Raw genomic sequence first — 15,136 nt, 5'->3', positions numbered from 1 at the left:
TGAGTAGCGCGCTCTACAATTTTTTTTTATTTATTGATAGTCCTTCATATTGCTTTTATTTTCTCACCACTATGCATTTTCCCTTCCTTTTCTATCCTCCATCTCTCACTTTTTATTTCCCCTTTCTTATCCGCTCCCTTTAAGTCCCCGCTATTGTTCATTGTGCTTTGCTTCACTCTGTTTTTCAATCTTGTTTTCTAAATATTTCTCTGTCACCATTCCAGCTCCCAATTCCTCTTCAGCCCCTATATGCTCACTTCTGTCAAGTCTGTCTCTTCACTAGGTTATTTATGGCACTCTGCCTAAGCGCTGAAATCACATTTGGGGAGCACAGGATTTATGTCAACACTTGCAACAGAAAGCAATATCAAAAGCAGCAACAGAGCATTAGTCCTTCTCAAAGAACAGGCAGAGCACAGGTAGAAACAGTTCAAATGTTCTTTACACTCCCAAGAGTCAATTCATAGGTAGCACCAGGGCAACCTTTAGTCACACACCCACAACAGGGACAACACTCAGGTGGCAGAAGTGCACGCTTCACACAGACCAGTGCTTAATTTGTAATGGAATAAGGTCCAGAGCCCAGATTTGACAAAGTAGCCCATCGGCATCGCTGCTGAATCTCAAGGTTGCCAAATACTAAGGCTGTCTAATCTTTATTTCACTTTATGCTTCTTTCATTCACCAGAATATTGCCCTTATTTCGCACTATATTCCTTTTCATCCCTGTTGACACTGCATTGTTTTCTCGCCTTTCCCTTCCTCCTTTCTCTTGTTGTTGCATTTCTGTCTCTTGTTTTGCATCACAGTCTGATGATTAAATTATGTCCCAATCCCCCCAACAATGGATTTTCAGTGGGTTCCACTTGCAACCATAGGCTCCAATTAAGCACTGAAATGCATACAAAACAAGTATGCTAAGAGAACAGGCACAGCACACAGCACCAATGAAAGTTTTCTGCATGCAGAAGAGGAAGTTGAAATGAAAACTTCCTTGATGCAAAACAGTAGCTGAGCAAATTGTCCTCATGTGCAGAACAGATATGTGAACAACAAGGTATGCATTACAGCTGTGCAAGCTTCTCTCACACTAAACACAAAACCTATGAGAAGCAGCTGTAGAAATCTCCCTTAAAAAACAAATACAGTATGGGAATCAAAGAACATTTCAAGTACCCCTCACAAAAGCGATATATCATGAGAAGTAGGCCTAATGAAGCTGCACTCACACGAGCTATAGTATGGGTAGCTACTATGCAAGCACCTATCATAAAAACAAGTAGAATCGCACAGCAGCAGAACAAATCCATCTCACAAAACTGTGATGTATGAGCAGCATGAAGGGATAGTTGTTCACAGCTGCCAAGAGGCAACTTGTCATGTGACACCTTCAGCCAGTCGTGGTTTTTTTTGTATTCAAAAGCAATGTGCAAACAGGGATTTCTAATCCCATTTTTTTTTTAAACAAAAAGGCAAACACAATCTATGATTACCAGAATGCACAGTGATGTCTATAAAAGCCAGGGCCAGGTGGAGGTTTCACATTGCTGAAGTGATGTGTGAGTGGGTGTGTGTATATACGTGTTTGTGTATGTGTGTACACCGCTCTATCAAACCCTAAAATGTGATTTAATATACTGCCACACCTATCAGAAAATCTCAGTGTCATGAGGTGCAGGTTGATTATGCACTGTAAAATGTATGCATTTAATCAAGCATTAGCACTATGACCGCTGTAATGTATGGATTTTGAGAAATCTACAGGATCACATATAATTTTTCCAGATTATTTATTTTTATTTTATTGATTGGTGAAATTCACTTTATAATGCATGTGTAGAATAGGCGGTTATGGGTGTTTGTGTGATGTTTTTCACCCGATCAGGCCATTTGCATTTCAGATAAAAAACTCCTTGCCTGATTTTCAGTTTGGCAGATAGAGTAGCGTCCACAACCTCGACCGCTTTGAGGGTACTCTGTCTGCCAGATTTAAAGATGACTGTCTGCTCTGCAGTCAAGTATGGACATTAAAAGAAACCACCTTTCACGGCACTAAAAGTATAGTGAACAGCAGCTGCCAGTGTTGGCGGTTGTATAGCAAACATGACATTTTATATTTTTAAAAAACATACTCCTAAAACTTTTATAAAATGTGTTTTTGAGAAACAAAAAAACTAATGATCTTCACAGCCTGGGAGTTTTCACCCTGGGTATGGGGTTTATTGTTTTTTCCTGTCCCTCACTGGCAGATTTTTCCTGGTGGTGACAGACAGATAAAAAAAGCATTACACCCTCCTGCCTAAATATGGTGGTCGGTGTAATGCCCTTTCTCTGACGGCCTCTACTCCATCAGGCCACTGAAGGAATTATTCCACTGAAGGAGCCAACAGGGCTCCATCAATGCAATAGTAGAAGTTTGCCTATCAAAAACGGGGCAGGTGGACTGAGGGTTTGGCAGGCTAGGTTCTCTGTTGCTTGTGCACACAGTACCTTGTCTGCCAAGCTCTAAATAAGGACCCACATTTGCAGAATTCACAGCGATTTCAGTTAAGAGGTCACCATGGTCCTGAGGAATCGCTATGCAAAAGGATCTATGCGAGGGTCGTTAGCACTGTGGTACACAAATATCTTGTGTTTCACTGCACCTGAAAGGCTGTAAGTAGCAGGGAAAAGACCTATCCAACTCAGCTCAGCTGAACAGCTCAAGTCCACTGACTCTCTCACCACACAACTTTTAAGTTGTTTTTATAACTTTCTGTGCAGCTGGTCAGCAATAGCTGTAGGGCCCCCTCTGGCATGTACGATATGGGCCCCCATCCTCTGTAGCAGCTGAGGGGGTTCTCCATTAGAGAAGCTTAGTGAATGACTGCAGAATGCACTTTGTTGTGTGCATTCCACAGTTATTCGCAAGGATCACAACTACATAAGGACATTGCCAATCAGCACTAGTTGAACAAAATGCTACGCCTCACAAACTCAACAGTTCTAGTGTTACCAATCTGACAACAAAGAAAGGGATTCAGATCTGCTCCTGTACGTTTGAGACAGATCTCAGCACCCAAGGCTTAACTTGTTGAACAATCTTACTTTTTAACTCTTAAAATTAATATTTAGATATGAGCCTGCATACCTTTGAGCAGAAGCAAATAAGAGAAAAGCAACCACAATTCAATAAGACACATATTTGTACAACTCATCTGGAGCCAGTTGGAACCTCCTTTAATTTGCAATAAACTTGCTAAATGAGATTCTAAAATATCAATCCGTTATAATACCCCTTTTTTTAGCCATAGGGAAAAAATGTATCTAGAAGGCTGAAGGGCCCTTTTAGGGACAATCGTCTTCCATGCATTCCCATTACCCACAAGGAAGAGGATAGAGTGGGCCTTGCTCTTTTTGACAAGACATCTATACCTCAAATACGTGGTTAACGGAAACCAATAAATGACTGAATTAAGTGTGTGTCTCAGATTTAGTTATTCATGATGATGAGCAAGGACATGTCTATTGCACAAACCAAGGAATGAGACAGTAGGTTTTCATACCAGCTACCCCATCCCACCTCCCCACTCTCCACTTCCCAGTCCTCTCTTCCTTAAAGGATCTCCCTCCTGGCCAACATGCTTTTCCAGAGTGTGTCTCTGTGGTGAAATATGGGATGCCAGAGCCCATGGAGAAGGGGATATGTACCATACATACCTCTACACCTGACTTCTAACAGATCAGAGAAAGAATCAGTCTAACAGTGGAGGCTAATAAATAAAACAATTTCAAATGTATCAGCTACAATGAGAAAAATAACCCAAATCTTAACGTGGGAGCCCGGGGTTCTTAACTGAAAACTATTCTGATAACATTTGGGTTAATGTCTGAAGCTTTATTAAAATTTGGACAGATTACAATGGTTTGTATAAAGTGAGCAAGGGTTAGCATTTCTTGGCTGGAAAATTATTGCGCATTCAATCTAACTGCATTTCCACTTAATAAGCCCCTATTATAATGGACAAAGGAAAAACTGAGGGCATGCAGTAAGAAAGGGCAATCAATCACAAAAAATGCAAGAAAGCAAGAAACTCTTGCTGCTCAGAATCAGTCTTTTGGACCACTGAAAAACTCAGTAAGATATTAAGTTAACCGTACGATTTACCCAAACTTTTCTATTTTTAATTTTACATTTTTCAAAAGTTTTGTTTTTATTGCTCACAATAAAACCTTTAGTAAACCATGCAATAAACTATCTTGTGATCATCTAAGATTTAAGATTAAATGCAAAAGCAAGGATTTCAAATCATATTCCCTACTTACCCTTGTGTGGCAATAACAGGAACCCTTTCACTATAAGTCTGCCGCCAGCACTGGTCCCCATGAGGATCCAGAAACCTCGTTTTTTCAGATGTCAGTACATTTGAAAGCTGCAGCCTTGCAATCCCTAACAGCAAATCCTTGCTCATTTTATTCTTATGCCATACTTCAACAAGCAAAGGAATCCTGAAAAATAAAGAGGTAAATTAGGAAGCCCTCTGTATGTCACTGGATTTCATAAACATTAAGAGAGAAGGAATGCCAACCATTAAAATAACCATGACTCCTGGATTTGGGAAAAAAAATGTCTTATATAAAATTTCACTAAGAAATACATCTAAGTCTTACTATTTTGGAGCAACAAGATAATGTAAATTACAGTGCTAAAGCACATTTCAGGAAAGCAAATCCGACATGTATTGACAAAATGGGCCTTTCAGCAATTAAATGCATTCGCTCTATCCCAAATGCAGTATAAATTGAGGATAAACCAACACCATGCAATACCTGACAAAAGTATCCTGCAGCTGATGTGGTAAAGTTGCAAAATCAAATGCACAATACGACTGAGGAAGAAAGACCTCCATATTTTTCCTCACTTCAACTGGAGGGTTAGTCATAATAGGAGCTGCGCTTCCAAAAAACGGATATGCATACCTGCATGTAAGAGAAGAAAAAACGGATTATTTCATGCCGTCGTATCCATGTCTTAAGAAAAAGAAATGGCCAACTTCAACTGTGTGAACAAAATATTTTAGTTTGTGTGGAGAGGAAGTAATCATTAAAAGAAAATTTTAAGATGAGGTCTACAGGCAAACTGTATGGAGGATGCAGAACTTGAATTTTTTTTCTGTTCTCAAAAAATCGATTAACTATCAACTAGTAGGGTAAGCAGTATCACATGTAGTACCCTTTACTGGTGAATCCTTTTCCTCTACCTAGTTCATGTTGGATAAATAAGAAAAGGTACTTAACCTGCAATCCTAGCTATCGGTAAAGGGTATTTTGATACCACACATCAGTAAAATGGAGAACCCAAGCTCAAACCAGGACGAGGCTTCCAGGAGCATTGTGAACCCACCTCCCCAACCGCAATGAGGCTTACCTTAGCAAAGTTTATCTTCTGAAGTCAGAGTCTATGGTGTAATGCTTAGCGGAAGTATGTTCCAACCTTCAAGTTACCACTTTGCAAATACCGGAATCAGCACAGAGGCACAGGATCTGCTCTGGGACACGTAGAAAGAGCCGTTGACTTACCCAGAAGGGTCCTGTTAGCCTCTGACCAGCAAATGAATATGGAAGAAACTATCCAGCTGCCTATGGTATGTTTAGAAGGAATCAATCTTGTGCGGACCGCACCATAATTAACATCTGGACGGCCTAATGAATTTGGTCCTATCCAAATATTATTTCAGAGACCATTTATCATCTAGGGTATAAAGGGTTTTTCCCATTGGAAATTAATGATCCGGAAATAAGGTTGGGAGCAAGATTGTATGGTTTACAGGAAAATCCTTTGTGACAGGTTTGTAGAGCCATTACTCTATAAGTGCATGATAGCAAGCGATACAAAAAGGCACTGAGTGCAAACTTTTAATTACTTTTTATTTATACCAGGTCGAATACCCTGATCTTCTCTGCAGCGGGACAATACACTTGGATATGTTGAGGGAGAGGGAGGTTTTTGCGATCTCTATTCTGATTTTCTATGTGAATGAATTTTAATTCAAAACGCAGATTAGTGTCACCCACTCCAACTTCTCTTATTCCTTATTCTGTGAAGGAGACAAGGTCCCTATACAAGTTGTCGACAGCAGGCTAGATACATATAAAAGTTTTCAGTCAGACGAGCTGGAAACTAACAATAAGAGTAAGCGCAAAAAGGCATAGCTCTACAAAACAACTGATTTCCAAAAAACATGTAATTTATACATTAGAAGTAGAAGTGCTGCAAAAACAATCTACGTTTGAAAAAAAAACTACTGTAGTTACAGATATTTGATGTTTGCACACACACACACAGCGTTAAAAATGTACACAACCTCAAGAGTACCCTCAATGTGTTGCTGAGAACAACTAATGATACCATAAATGACCATGGACACCAGTGATCACAAAAGCTACCATCAACAAACTAAGGGAACACAATACTTATACCAGTGGAATGAAATGAATATGTTATCAATATCATTGCTCCCTCTAGTAGAGGGCACAAGGTAGAGGGCAGAACTTTACATGCTCCATATGTGATCAGCAACTCCAGCGTATCTCATATTACAGGTTTTCCCTATACTAGTGGACAGATGATTGTATTTGTTTTTGGCAGACAATCTCGTAGGATGCTAAACGTATTAAACAGCAGAAGGGAAGTAATAATATACGATCACTTAATAGAATGTAACAGTCTAGTACAGTTCACAAGTTTCCGTTACTTTGTAAGTGACTGTACTCATCTGAAGGTGGTTTGTTACTTCTCTTAGGTGCTGGAGTTAGGACTATACCAGGGCATGACACAGAAGGCCAGGAGGAAGTTCAGGAGAGGGCACTGGACAAGGTATTGGTGTTCTGGTTCCCACCAGCGAAGCTGGTGACCCTCTTCAAATGGGAGAAAGCCTGGTCGTAGCATCATCTCATAAGCTTGGTCTCAGAGTGGAGTCCAGCTGAACTTGTGAAGAAATCCTGGTCACTGCAGTTTCACTGAAGATCAATGACATGTATTAAGGAGTCGGGACACTTCATGTAACAAAATGTTAGCTTTTCCATTCAGCTGTTTAAAATGTGCAGGGAAACAAGGCACTAAACGCATCTTCTTGTTCAGCCTCAATTGCCAACATACGAACTCTCATTCGCAAACATTTTGCCTCTCTCTTAACACTGTCACACATCATTACATTCCGGCTGAGCAGGGAAGAACCAGAGATGCAGTGACACAGAAAACAATTTTCTTTACACAAGTTACTACTAAGTGGATGCAAAACATCTGCCTTCATGGTATCCAGCAAAGAATGAGAGGCAGCATGAATGTCTCAATGAGTGCAATGGAAATGTCAATAGATGACATGAATAGAAGCGGCAGCAATGAAATACAGAGCCATCATGATGGCATTGATGATTATAAGTCAAGAGCTAAGGTAATCTGCATGAATGGCATTTTGTCTTGCACAAAAGTGGTTTGTATAACCTCTGTTATAGAACAACCTACTACAATAGTGATGCATACCTTAACATGCAACTAACAGGAAATTCAGCTTCGAGATCACTGATGCTTCTCAGATCTAGTGAAAAGCAAAAGTGGTGAGCAGCCGCTGGCACTGCGATCTTCTGTCCCGAAGTGGAAATAGAACCACTCCTCTGACCGGCATTTTCAGATTGAGAAACATTCACAGTAGGTTTGTCAATAGGAGCTGCAAAGATAAGGAAATGGCAATAATAACTTACTTTACTGAGGTAAATGTGTTTTTATCAATTATCAAAGCATTAAAAAAATGTTTCTTTTTTTTTTTTTTTTTTTAAGGTAAAGAAATAGTGGCTTATACAAGAATATTTTTATAGGATTACAAAGAACAAAAAATGAAAACGACTACACTTATGATGCTATACGCTCACCCATGATCAACCAAGATGATAACTACTGACTGTTTTATACACTGTTCAAAACCAAAACATTAATTATTTTACAAGAATACACAAGAGTTCGTAAGGCTATTCAATTAGATATCAATAGTCTGAAATGTGGAGCTGAAAATGTCTCAAGTGAGGTTTTTCATACTGCACAGAGGTCTCTGTGACCAAACCGATAGCAGACACCAAACTACTGTGTTAGAGTGAGAAGCAAATCAGCATGCCATGTCCTTAGTGGTCAATGTTACCTGAAACTGCCATAACACAGTAGTGCTCTAGAAGGCCTCATAGCACAGTTGCAGCACCTACTGATGAATTTCATCCCTCGAGATGCATTCAACATGGACCTACCAAGGATAAATCTAGAGAGAACTGGATGAATCACAGTGACCTTCTCATTAGCCCTGATTAAGGTGGGGGAAGGAAGTTCCTATTAAAATATCCAAGGCGAAGAACACTCAGGACTGCAAATTAGACTAGAACCTTTACCCTGGTTATAAATTTAAGTGTAAGAATCTAGTATTGACAATGGCTCTTTTAGCCTATAAATCCAAGGGCTCTGCATCTGGATTCTCTAATGGCATGTGCCTATAGATCCACTAAGCACAGCTAATTCCTCAGCTGTAAATGTGCCAGAACGTTGACCACGGCTAGCATTATGGTCTTCTCTAGAAGCAGGCAATGATTGAAATTACACAAGTGCAAATGGAGGAAGCCAATATGTCCGTGTTAATCCAGGAAACAAAACGTAAAACTTGCAGTGAGAAACACTTGGACCAAGCTCCAAGATTACCCTTTCCTGCAGCACCATAAGAGTGCATTCTTGTTTACAATGGACAGCTTTCACAGCATTTATGAAGTATTTGTATTAAGTCCCATCACAACAAAACAATAAGAAATTTACTTGAACAGCACAAAGATGTCTTTGAAAAAGATAAGGCATGCTACCTCTTTCGCACCTAGTCCGAGGCATAAAAAGGTTTCATTATAGATGATGAAAAATAAGCAGTACCTCTAGCATGAACGATTTTGGTGTCACCGCAGAGGTAGAAAGAACACCTCAAAATGTTCATTGGTTAGCATGAATACCTGGCTTGGAGGCCTGGGATGTCTGCTGTTTCTCTTCACAATCTTCATTGGTGGCTCCATAGTTCTGGAGAGGCCACTTCAGGTTCACAATGATTTAGACAGTAAGAAAGCATTGGTCAAATTCTTGTTCAACAGCTCCATGAAAACAGAGCTGGGCTGCTGAATCCCCTTTTGAGTCCTCATCAGTAAATACGTCTTCTCAGCAGTCATAACTCTGGACTGGGGGAAGGATGATAGGTTGCCCACATCGTTTTTGTGTAAATTTCCATGGAAATTTTTGTTTTGCAAAACATGGCTCCAACATCCCACCAAAAATGTGTCATTGTTGGAGGGAGATTTGAATTTAGTTAATAAAAAGCAGAGTTCTCTTTCGCAAGACGATGATGAAATTAAGAAGAAAACTAGGAATCTTCTAAGTTAATATAAAGGTACATATCCCTGGCTAATCATTTTGTTAGTTCAATCAGCGTAACAGTTTCAGATGGAGATCATTTGACAGATTCTTCATATATTATTTTGGTTTGTTGTAAGTGTATTCGGCCCCAGAGGTGACCTATAGTTTAGTGAGGCCAACCAAAAAAGAAAATCTGTAACTTTGAGGCACTGTCACTTTATGTGAACCATCTGAGAAATAAAAGTTTACTGATTACTTTGCAGAAAACAATTTGTAACCTAAGATCTGATTGCTCACTCTTTACACCCACATGTCCTCTATCCTGAGCAGTTTCTTAGCTAACAGGGCTGACTTTGAAACAGCAGTGAGGCCCTGTGTCTAAACCCCACAGACGGTCTAGCCCCTTTAGCGGGCAACCACACATGGATCCCCAAAGCCACATTCTTTTCTTTTTGAATGTTTTCCTTTTTTGGTCCCGCAGGAGCACAGGGATCTGCAATGACTCCTGCTAGACCAAAAGGGGACAATGGGGGACGTGTTGTTTCCCATAGGATTCTCGTCGCAGCTGTCAAAATCTCAAGCAAGAGTTCAATGGGAACAGCGGGCCAAACACGTTTTTTTAAAATTTTGCCCCAGAGGTGATCCCTCTGGGACATCACCTGTCCACCCCCTAAACATCAAAGGGTCAGGGGTCACCCCTACGCAGTCCTTTACTACCTACTTTCTTTTAAAACAAAATTGACATTAGGGAAAGGACAAGTCCCTCTGCCCTGCAATGCCAGACGCAACATTTTCTTTCATGTTGAGGCTAACCACTAAGAGCGTTTAGTCATCTGGGACCGCTGGGTACCATGGGATGGAACCGGACCATGGGGGAAAAAAAGCATTTGAGACCAATTAAAATACTCTATTTAATTCACAATATCGCTGGAGTTCCGTGGGACCAAACGTTCCAATATTTCTGGTTGTTTTTAGCTTAATGTCTCAAAAACAGATGAACTCATTCAACCAAATCACAAAAAGCACACTTTCTAAGGAAAGATCTAGCTTTCTCCCAAATTTGGTGTAATTATGTTCAGCTGTTTTTACTATCTCGTCCTCTAATTTTCTCTACGGAAATTGCATGGGGAAAAGAGTATTTTGGGACAAGTGTTCTTTTTGTAAGCCCCTGATGAAATGAATTCCCAAAAACATTGCAGAAATGAGCAGAATTGGATGAACTATTCATGAAGATTCAAACGGCATCAAAGTCATAAGGAAAAAAACATTGCTATATAGATTCTGACTCACCTACAACTATAGGTTCCAGCCACTGCGTAATATGTAATAACATATGAATATAGTACCTTCAGGCAGTCGCTATTAGGTAGTTCTAGTTAGGATCTGGTTTCCGAAGGAAAACAGTTTTTTTGACTTGGCTATATCTTTGGTGCTGTTCGATGAATCTTCATGGAATTTTCCCCAAAAAGTATGTTTTGGGTCTTGTTGTGCATGGAAAGGTTTGGAGTGATCCGTTAAGAAGGAGCCGAGAAAAAGAAAGGGTTAAAAAAAAAAAAAAAATTGTGTTTCCCATGTTAATTCCCATAGAGGTCTTCACTGCAGCCAGAACCACTGAACGGAATTACACCAAATTTGGCAGGAAGGTAGCTCTTGGTCCAGGAAGCACACTTCTTGTTATTTGGTGTTAATCTGTTCAGTATTTTTCAATATATAAAAGGTAACCCAAATATGTATATCCGGGCAAAGCCTAGGCACAGATCTCATGGTGAGATCGGATTGGCTGACTGCACTTCATCCAGAAAGTGATGGCAGCCATCTTGGGACCAATATACATGATAGCGCTCCGCTGAAATGCACTGCAGTAAATGGCAGGTTTTGAGGGTCACAAAAAAGGAAAGTATAAATGGTGATAACAGATATTAGTTACAATATAAATCAATTGTTGCTAAGGTGATTTCACCCTAAGAAACAGCCTTCTGCTGGGAAATCATAAATCATGTTTGAAAGAAAACAGTGCTCATGATTCTCCCATAAAGGTTATGGAAGGTGCTCCAGAAGCTAAAATGAGAGCATATTTTATGTAAATTTATGCTATCTTTCTCAGCCATATGAGAAGGAAGTCTGACATCCTCAGGAAAACATTTACTTCCAACACGAGCAGCATGTCAGCTGATTACCTTGTGTTCTACTGCAGCCTCCCAGAGAGCTATAAAAAATAACTAGAGCACTAACAGTCTTACTTATGACAAAGGTGTGGCACACCTAAAGCCATCCTGATTGAATAAAAACAGGTAAATCTTAAAACAATTAATTTAGAAAGGAACCAAATGAGGGGTTTCATTTTGTCATAGAAATTTTGGTTAGTCCTGTTGAAAGACTAATTAGGACTCTTTGAAGGAGTTCTCAAATAATTTCCTATTCTAGTTTATTAAAACATTCCTACATGTAGACTGAAACATGTAATTTCAACATCTGCAGCAGAGTGCCGTGGTGATCAGTTTAATACACTGTTCTAATAAGCAACTAGAGTCTGAATTTATGCCAAAAGTGTGGCACATCTGACCGCCATCTTGATGGAATTGAAGTGCAAAACTAAAAGCATTTTCAACTGAGGACACTGCAGTAAATGAGGAGAATAGGGATCTTCAAAACAAACAAGTCTCCCAAGATGGCCACCAGACAAAAAAAGAGCCCAAATGTAGCACAAATACCACCCAAATTTAGCACAAATATAGACCAATGACAGAAGTGTGCAAAACACTTATGTTTTTGTAGTTTTATAAAGTGCAGACTTGGCCCAAAGGTACTAAAGTGCTTTACATGAGCATCAGTTACATTACACAAGGACACATTCCTTTGGGCGTCAGGCGTGGGGGATTAAGTGATTTGCCCAAGAAATATTGCCGCTTACTGGTGCTACTGGAGAATGAGATTTTGAATTCCCATTGCAATGGTGCCCGGACTCCACCAAGTATTTGGGCATATGTATTCACAGGGATTATACAGAGGTAATTTGGCGTAACTGCTGCCCTGCCATGGACAGAACTCAGACAAGTAGGGCAGGCGGGAGGGGCAGTGACAGCACAACAGACCATGGCGAGCAGAGGAAAGGGTGGGCAAGGGCAAAAAACAACAACTGTGCAGGACAGGCAAGAGAGGCTGTGGCAATATAACAGACCACTGAGGGCAGAAGGAAGAGGCATTGGCAGCACAACCATACATACCAAAAGACCAAATTCAGGCAGGAGACTCAATGTTCTTAAGCCCAAAAAGGCTTTATTTTATCTTCTCCTGCCTAAAATTTCCTCCTTTTCAATGTAAGGAAATGGGAAAATTTAATTCCCAAGTTTTTTGTTTTTTTTTCAAAATCTCCCTCTTACCAAGTTCAAAATGTTGGCAAGTATGGTAAATTGGATCACTGAGGGCAGGAGGAATTGGGTAGGGACATGGACTCGAATAACAGATGGCAAGAGGGAGATTGGCAGGGGCACTAAACTGACCTTACAGGGCAGCCATCAGGGGATGCAGGAGCACAATACACCATGCAGGGCAGGCAGGAAGGACAGCAGTGCAGCACAACGGACCATGGAAAGCAATCAGGAGGGGACAGGGCCATGCATATGGACAACAGACAGCAGAGTGTAAAGAGGCAAGGGCAGCAAGCGGACTATACCAGACAGACAGGAGGGAGAGTTGAATCATTATGGACCATGAAGGGTAGGAGTGAGGGAGCATCAGCACGACAACAGACCAGACAAAGCAGGAGGAGGGTATAGGGGCCTGCACATGGAAAATGGAGGGCAGGAAGCAAGGGGCAGATGGGATGGGCACAACACACCATGGAAGGCAAAGTGCAACTATAATGACATAAGCAAAGAAAACGGAGGGAAGGTGGTCGGGAGTCAGTGAAAGCGAGCTCGCCACACAGGGCATCTGTGAGGGACTGTGGCAGCATAAAAGGCCATCCATGGAAAGCGGGAATGTTAATGGCAGCACAACACCTGTGGTGGGCAAGAGGGAGGGGGCATGCACAAAGGACCATGGAGGACAGAAGGTATGGGTAGAGGCTGGACACAGGAAAGAAAGGACAGGGAAAAGGGCTTCACAACAAACCATGCGTGGTAGGCAGGAGGAGCAGTTGCAGCACAACAGAGCATGGAGTGCAGAAGGGAGTGCAAGCAAAATGGACCGTGGAGGACTGGAGGGAGGGGATAGGGGCACTGAACTCGGACAAGCAGGGTGGAGGTAACAAAGACAGGCGACAGTCATCTAACAATGCTAGGCAGGTATGAGTGGCAGTGGCAGCTCAAGAGAACACTCAGAGTAGATAGGAGGGGCAGTGGTAGGTCCATTGAACATGGTGAGCAAAAAGTAGGGAGCGGGGGCAAGCAAACAGACAGAGGGAAGGAGGTTATGGGCAGCAAACTATGCACAGAGGCTAAGCAGGAGGGCAATGGTGGGGCACAAAATTGGCAGCGGTGGACAGGAGGAGTGGGCAGGGACATCAAGCTAAATGAGGGCAGTGGCAGCACATAGGGCCATGCAGGGCAGGAGTGATGGAGCTGGTGCATGTACTCAGACAACAGAGAGTAGGGAGGAGGTGGACGGGGCAGCAATCTAACTGTTCAGGGCAGACAAGATGGGCAATGGCAGAGCAATGGCCACACAGGGCTGTAACGAGGGAGCAGGGGAATGGACTTGGGGAACGGACGGCAAAGAGGAGGGGCGGCGGCAGCACATTGCCAGACCAGGCCCTGCATCCAATTCCCACTCCTCCCCCTCCCCCACCGTGCACTGTGATGGGCATTTAACTTGACCTTAAAAAAAAAACTAGAAAGTCACTAAAGAAACTCTAGTTACCTTAGAGCACGAGTTATAGTTACTTGAAATAACTAACTATAGCAGCTGAATTTCCATTTCTATGGTTTTGTGCATGTAAAATTTGAACCTAACTCTAACGTCCCTGTAACCTTTGTGTGTGTGTGTGTGTGTGTGTGTGTATGTATGTATGTATATATATATATATATATATATATATATATATATATATATATATATATATATATATATACATATATACACACACACACACACACACTTATACACACATATACACCAGTTGTTACCATGAAATATTTGTAGTAAAGAACCATCTTATAATAGAAGGCGTTGCAAGGTTATCACGTTCTATTGCATGCATAGTAACAACTGATATTCAAACTACACTATGAATGTAAATATTCACCAGACATTTGTGGGGTTGTATCGGATGCCAGAGATCAGACCAAAGCATCTTCATTTGGTGTCTCTACAAAGGAATAGCTAAAGGGATGAGAAGATATTGTTCTGATTGCTTACTTATAATCTAAATTACTCTAAATGTTCTTGTCTTAGGCCTTACAACTCATTCACACTCAGAAGCGGATGATCACTGAACTTAGAAACATTTAGGTAATTTATATTTTGGCCACTCCCAAGGAGGGTCTGACTTCTTATTTTAAGAGGGTCTATTCTCTCAAGAAATGGAAAGGGTAGTAAATGGAAGCAGCGTGCCAGTCTGGCTAACATGAATTCTGGAACACAGAAGGAGAATCAGTGTAATGAAATGTACTGTTACATAATGCAAGCATTATAGATCCTATCGGGTCATGAAAATCTAGTTCTGTCATGAGAGGGAAAGGTGAGAAGACAATAGCATAAAAATGCCAGAGGTCAGCAATTCTATAAGTG

The 15,136-nt window shown here is 41.1% G+C and overlaps 1 protein-coding gene across 1 annotated transcript in view; it reads right to left on the bottom strand.

Annotated features, from left to right (window-relative positions):
- CEP120 (centrosomal protein 120) overlaps positions 1-15,136 on the bottom strand; it is a 213,701-nt gene that overhangs the window by 112,189 nt on the left and 86,376 nt on the right. Inside the window, exons 9-11 of the mRNA XM_069226908.1 lie at positions 7,523-7,706; positions 4,810-4,959; positions 4,306-4,488 (exon numbers count right to left, since the gene is read on the bottom strand). Of these exons, the coding sequence (XP_069083009.1) occupies positions 4,306-4,488; positions 4,810-4,959; positions 7,523-7,706 (517 nt within the window). The remainder of the gene's footprint in view (positions 1-4,305; positions 4,489-4,809; positions 4,960-7,522; positions 7,707-15,136) is intronic.

Source organism: Pleurodeles waltl, chromosome 1_1 (genome assembly GCF_031143425.1).
Source record: "Pleurodeles waltl isolate 20211129_DDA chromosome 1_1, aPleWal1.hap1.20221129, whole genome shotgun sequence".
Taxonomy (NCBI): Eukaryota; Metazoa; Chordata; class Amphibia; order Caudata; family Salamandridae; genus Pleurodeles; species Pleurodeles waltl.
Note: the sequence above shows the minus strand (reverse complement) of the source record. Positions and strands in the feature narration are given on the sequence as shown.